The sequence below is a fragment of the Temnothorax curvispinosus genome, unplaced genomic scaffold, assembly GCF_003070985.1.
Source record: "Temnothorax curvispinosus isolate PA1 unplaced genomic scaffold, ASM307098v1 QBEX01011250.1, whole genome shotgun sequence".
NCBI lineage: Eukaryota > Metazoa > Arthropoda > Insecta > Hymenoptera > Formicidae > Temnothorax > Temnothorax curvispinosus.
In genome coordinates this window covers 708,444-714,546 of record NW_020221030.1, presented here as the reverse complement: position 1 = coordinate 714,546, position 6,103 = coordinate 708,444, and the positions used below count along the sequence as shown (strand labels likewise).

The following is a 6,103-nucleotide window of genomic DNA, read 5'->3' as shown; positions in this document are numbered from 1 at the left end:
TTTGAACTAATTGTAAGACAAAACATTTGGACTCGAGTTTTGATTCCATCGTAGCAATTACAGATTTAACAATTACATAATTCGAGAATTACCCGAAAGTTACACTAATCAAAAGCTCCAATGATTGAGCACTTGAAAAATACGCTCAAACGTCACTCACTCTGAAGATTGATGGCCGACGGGAAGATGGAGGCGGCGTGCCGATGGACTTCCTGGGACCTGGCGGCCATTACGGAGCAGGGGGTCGAATGGGCCCCGTGGTGCGTGTGGGCATGGGGGTGGGCGGTGTGATGGGCCGTCAGCGGCGTGCCGCCGGCCGCGGCGCCGGCGGCAGCGGCCGCGTTACCGGGATACCCGGCGGCCCGTGCCGCGGTGTAACGATACGCCGCTTGGCTCATCTGCGAGCACGAGCTCAGGTCCCCGTAACTACACTGCATCTCGCCGGCGGCCAAAGCGCAGCTGGAGGCCTCGAAACCGGCCGCTGCCGCGGCCGCGGCCTGATTCAGATACGAGTAGTCCATAATGCCGCGGGCCTGGTTGCAAGTAAATCCACTTTGCGTGTTACTTCGACGACACTTGGTGCTCGGAGAGTCGTTTCTTCGCACTCCGGTGGACCGTGAGGGACCACGCGTGTTAGCCTTGAATTACGCGCACCCGAAAAAAAAATCGACGGCTGGCTGTTAAAAGTCACGACGTCTGACACATTGGTATTGTCCGGAGATATAGGTAGGATGTATACAATGTCCCTTGCAAACTTTACGGGAAAAAAAAGACACTCGCTGCGCGAAAACGTGCGAATGTGACGACGAATGCGACGAATGAGATTTATAGAAGCGTCACGTAAGCGCGGCGGCTTATCCGGGCCCGTTTGTACCCGCGCGTACTCTTTGGGCCCGCTCGTCCGCGGACCCCGGGTAGACGCGAGCGGTAGGAGCGGCACGCCGCTCTCTCGTCCGCGACGCTTCAGCGAGGGAACCGTGAACCGTGCCGGGCCGCCGGTTGGGTTCCTCGATAGCGGCTTATGACGCGTAATCGGATCAGCGATATCAAATTATTGCGATTACACCGCGGATAGGAAGAAGTTTTCCGGCCCGCTTAAGAGCGCCCCGTACGACCGACTGGTGGGTCTCCTCAAAATCAAATGATAAGCTTAATTCAATAACCGCCGGTGCCGCGGGTAGGAGCGTGGGTGTGGCCGTGGCTGACTCGCAGGGGTTGCGTTTCCGTAGGGGTCCTCGCCGGCGCGGAAGCTGATTCGCCGGCGACTGGAACATCCCCGGGACGAGAACGGGGGTTGAAACACCGCCCCGTGTCGGTAACGCCGACTTCCACCCCTCTCTCGAGATTTACGCGGCACCACCTCCGGGTTACCGGAGGTACCAGACAACCCTCTTCCCCAAACGGCCATCAGCCCGAATGAGTGCTATCATTCGATGACGCGCCCCTCCGGCCGCCCCACCCTCGGCTCTACGATCGATCCCACGCAGAGACGCCGGCGACGACGCCACGGAGGACGCCGCCGCCGCTGTGTCCTGACAGGCTCCAGTGGACGCGAGGAGCCTGCAGGAGGCTGCGTCGCGTCCCGTACCGCGGCGGCGAAGATCCTCGGAAGCTGTTTACACCTGCGTGCCGTGCCGTGCCGTGCGAAGGATATCACACAGGCCGAATTATTCGCGTCGCGCGTCGACGCTAAAACGCCTGAAACTGGTCATGTCCAGACCGCTAAATATTAAATCAAAGAACGAGAGATGGAAAGGCAGCGAGAGATATAGAAAAAGAGATAAAATATATAATATTGTTTTTTAACAGATTTATCGAATGTGTATCAAAATCAATCTTTTAATACAAATTTAATCTACATAATAATTGCCATTAAAGCAATTTCTTTCTCATTTGTTTCAAGCAGCAACATTGCATCAAACAAAATTTCTCCTATACATCTCATTTTTGTCAGATTGATTAAATTAATCGATTTCTCTAAGATCCTAATAGTATTACTCAGTTGGAAAAAAGTTTAGCGGTAATAAAAATCTTAAAAGCAACTTAAAAATATTTTTTATTTAAATGAAAAGGTAAAGAATATTATTTACAAAATATATAAAAAGTATACTTAAATATACCAATATTCTTGAAAAAGATATGACAATTACTATCTATATTAAATCTGTATTAAAAGAGTGATTTTTTTGACACATTTAATAAAAATGTTAAAAAACAACGTCACATTTTCTTCTAGTACTTAATACTTTTCATTACGAATGGAAGGTGGTATAGTTTTGGTGAGAGCTAAGTAATCTCTATGCTTTAGACTTTAGATCTTTAGATAATCTTGATCTTGTAAGCTAAATGTAATGATTGACGCATATTTTATCATGTCCGTCGTATGGAAAACTAAGCTCACTAAAATTATATAATTTTCATTATTAGTGACAGAAATTGTGGAAGAAAAACCAAGTTTTTTATCAACTATATTAAAAATCAATTTATAACTGTCTTCTATGTATAAAGTGAGACACTATTTTTGTGAATATTCGGCTGTTTTAATGTTCAGATTTTATCTAACGGTATTTTTGATATGTTATTTCTTATCGCGTCAATTTATTAACATAGGATTTAGACAGAAATTAAGGATTGAAAGAATCCCCAGAAATATCAGCTAATTAAACGCTAACAAATAAAAAATATACGATGAAGAAAATAGATCAATAATTACCATTGTATATTAGTATGTCGCAAAAATTCCTACACGGTTTTTTATTACAAATTTCTCGTTAATACTTGTTAAATGGCTTTCGATTATTACTTCGATACGATTTGTTATCTGTTCTTAGCAGAAGAAAATAGACAAGGAAATATACAGGTTGTAATATTCTAAATCAAATTAATAGTATCTCTCTCACCAGCTACATCGTATCACGTTCTTAAATGATTAATTCTTAGTTCAAATTAATTAAAAAAACAATCCTATGTTACATATGAAATCTCTCTATGATATATTGTACAAATCTCAGTTAAAAATTATTGTTTAAACTCAATTTTACGATAAAATTATTCATATTAATGTTTATTAAATTATCATGATTAATACTGCGCGATCATTTTGAAAAATGTATAAATTCATTGTTTTTCACCGGTTTCACTAATAAAAATATCCTATGATATCTTTGTTAATCTCAAGCTTTAATCTAATAGAAATTTTATACGAGTTTTGATAGTTGAAGTATATAAAGTTTAAAATTAAGTTAAACATTAAAAAGTTATGGCGCAGAATATTATTATTCTCATTCGATTTGCGAAGAAAAGATTCAAATTCATTAAATATAATTTACTCATCAGGCTTAAATTCATCAAATAATGAAACTATTAATTAGAAAATAATGCGATAATTTTGAGATATACACTGCATATTTCACGCGAGCTAAGACACCCTAGCACCCAAACAAATTGAAATTTCTCACGTCTTTCACGTAGTGCGAGTGAGAGGTAGCCCCAGCAGAGGGGGGGCAAGGAAAAATATGATTTATTTCGACCTAGAGAAACAATTTTCACGAGCATGGCACGGCGGCGGTGCACATCGGTCGACCGGCTCCTGTGCGACATTTGTTTTGCACTTGTTCTCACGAGAGAGAGAGTGCCACGATGAGAACAGCTTCCACCCTCTTTCCTGAATCTTATCCCAGGGGAATCCCGTTCCCGGCACGCGGAACGTGTGTCGCACGCTGCCACCGTGCACATCTCCGGGCGACACACACACACACATACAACCGTATGTTACATAGGCGTATCCTTTTGAATAAATCCTGTGTATAATGAACGAGACGTCGTGTCGATGCCGGAAGCACGGCCTCTTCGCTGGCAAATAAATGAATCAGCGTATATAGAAACATGTAACTTTGAAAAATACTTGAAATAAAATCAAAAGAATAGTTTAGTTGAAGCAAATAATGTACTTGTAAATTATAAAATCATAAAAATGCATTTATTTACATTTTTCTAAAAAAAATAAACTGCGTTTTATTAAATAAACAATATTCAATAAGAATGAATCAGCATTTCGCATGTATAAATTATATAAATAATATTGTATCTATTCACGCATCCATTTTTTTTCAATTTAAAAAATTAACCAAATTCATATTTAATTTAAGACAATAAAATTTTATAATTTTCTAAAAGAAAACGCGTACTTTCGCTCTCAGAATTACGCCATTGTTCGCTGAAAGAGCAACGCGTACACGAGATGTGTGTGTCTTTGGTATCAATACGCACGAACGTGTCGGCCTCTCCCCTTGCGGGTCTGATACATATGTCCTTGATTTGTCCAGAGAATAATATTCTCTCCTGCAAAGTTGATTAAATATTGGTTAGTGATCTCGGACACCCTCCGCGGCCCAGCATCGCCTTTCGGCCCCGCGAAGACCCGCAGGAATACAATTTAATATTTCCGCGCCTGAAAACACAGCGGGCGATCATTTTTCTTTCATGCGAGCTGGGCACATCGGAAATTAACGATTTTTCCACGGGTCTCCGAGGGAAATCCATATAAAGGGACCTTTACAGTTCAAGTGGTATATAAGTCGAGCTTATAAGATGCTTCCGGTTTGACAATAGAATGAGTAGAAATGGAAATGTTCTACAAATAAGATGCATAGACTTTTTATGCCATGCATAGACATTTCAAAACTTTTCAGACAAGTTCAATTATCTTATAAACCAGAATAGCTGATCTCTTTGTAAAACGCATTTAAATAGAAACTTGAGTGAAAGAAATAAAATGCTATTAGTTGTATCTTAACAATAAATAATAATCAGTAAAAAATCAATAAATTCAAAATAAAATAACATCGCGTTTAATCGAAAAATATATGTATAAATTAAGGAACTTTGACAAAACTTTAATATTTCGAATCATCCCAATCCATTTATATTAATAATTTGATCAGGATTATTATTTACATCCATTATTAAATTGTATTATTTTTACGAGCTATTTTACGAGTTATTTCAGCACAGAAAGAAACATACAACACACATACATGATTATTTTTATATAAACTTTATTATAAAATATTGCATTGTGTTAGCTTTACCGACATTCGCGATGCTGCGTAAAAGTATGAGCGAGTCACCTTTGGGACATCTGCTACTTTTACACGAAGACGCATATAATTTATAATATATTTTAATTTATTTACAAATATATATTTTTTCAATCTCTTCAAAGAACACGCTGTACATTACATTTTTGTAAATATCATACGAAAGTCGATCACCGTTTTACAATAAAATACAATAAAAGTATAATGGAAAATTAATTTTTTACCGGACGTATCTAATATTAATAGTAATTTCAGCGAAAATATTCTTTTTACCATCAAGTAAACAATTTCCTTATCGTCTATTTTTTTGTTTTAATAATATAGTGATCTATAGCATTCCAGTCTTCATACTAAAAATTTTATGTCTATTATACTACAATTATCCAGACTGTCTTATTACTATCAGTTATCACTATCACTATCAAAAATTAAACAATTGATCCTTTAGTAAATCTAGTAAATTTGATATCCCCTTTTTTCTCAACGAGACAGATCTTTATTATTTAATTTAATTGGCATATAAATCTTGAAAGACATTTTATTTCTGAAATTTAATCAATAAATAATTTATAATGTCAAATATAAAAAAATTGATGAAACTAATTTCTCTTTCTAATCTCCCATAAAACTATTGCTAAGAAAAAGCGATTAAAAATATGTATCATTACAATTTTGAACAATGATGGCGAGACACGTATGGATGATTAATCTTTAATCAAAGAGATATATGTATAGTATATATATCTTCAATCAAAGAACTATTTAAATATAATTGCTTATCCAATATTACATAATTTATTCGTGGACATAAGAAATAGCTAGACTGACTAAAATCTAATATTACAGTAAATTTCAATAGTTCATAATTCAATATAGTTTTAACAAAAGTATTCAAAACTATAAAAAACAGCAGATTATAAAATAATTTGTAGAACAGGGTCCGCCTGTATATATATTATTGATATTATTTATGTTGTAAAACCTAAATTTAAAAAAATGCGAAG

The 6,103-nt window shown here is 37.7% G+C and overlaps 1 protein-coding gene across 1 annotated transcript; it reads right to left on the bottom strand.

Moving 5' to 3' along the window:
• Window positions 1-160: 160 nt before the first annotated feature.
• On the bottom strand, window positions 161-1,101 carry LOC112461300 (the record flags this gene model as incomplete). The annotated part of the gene is made up of 1 exon (XM_025026496.1): window positions 161-1,101. A coding segment is annotated over exon 1 (361 nt), but the record flags the coding sequence as incomplete, so codon positions are not given.
• Between the last annotated feature and the right edge of the window lie 5,002 nt (window positions 1,102-6,103).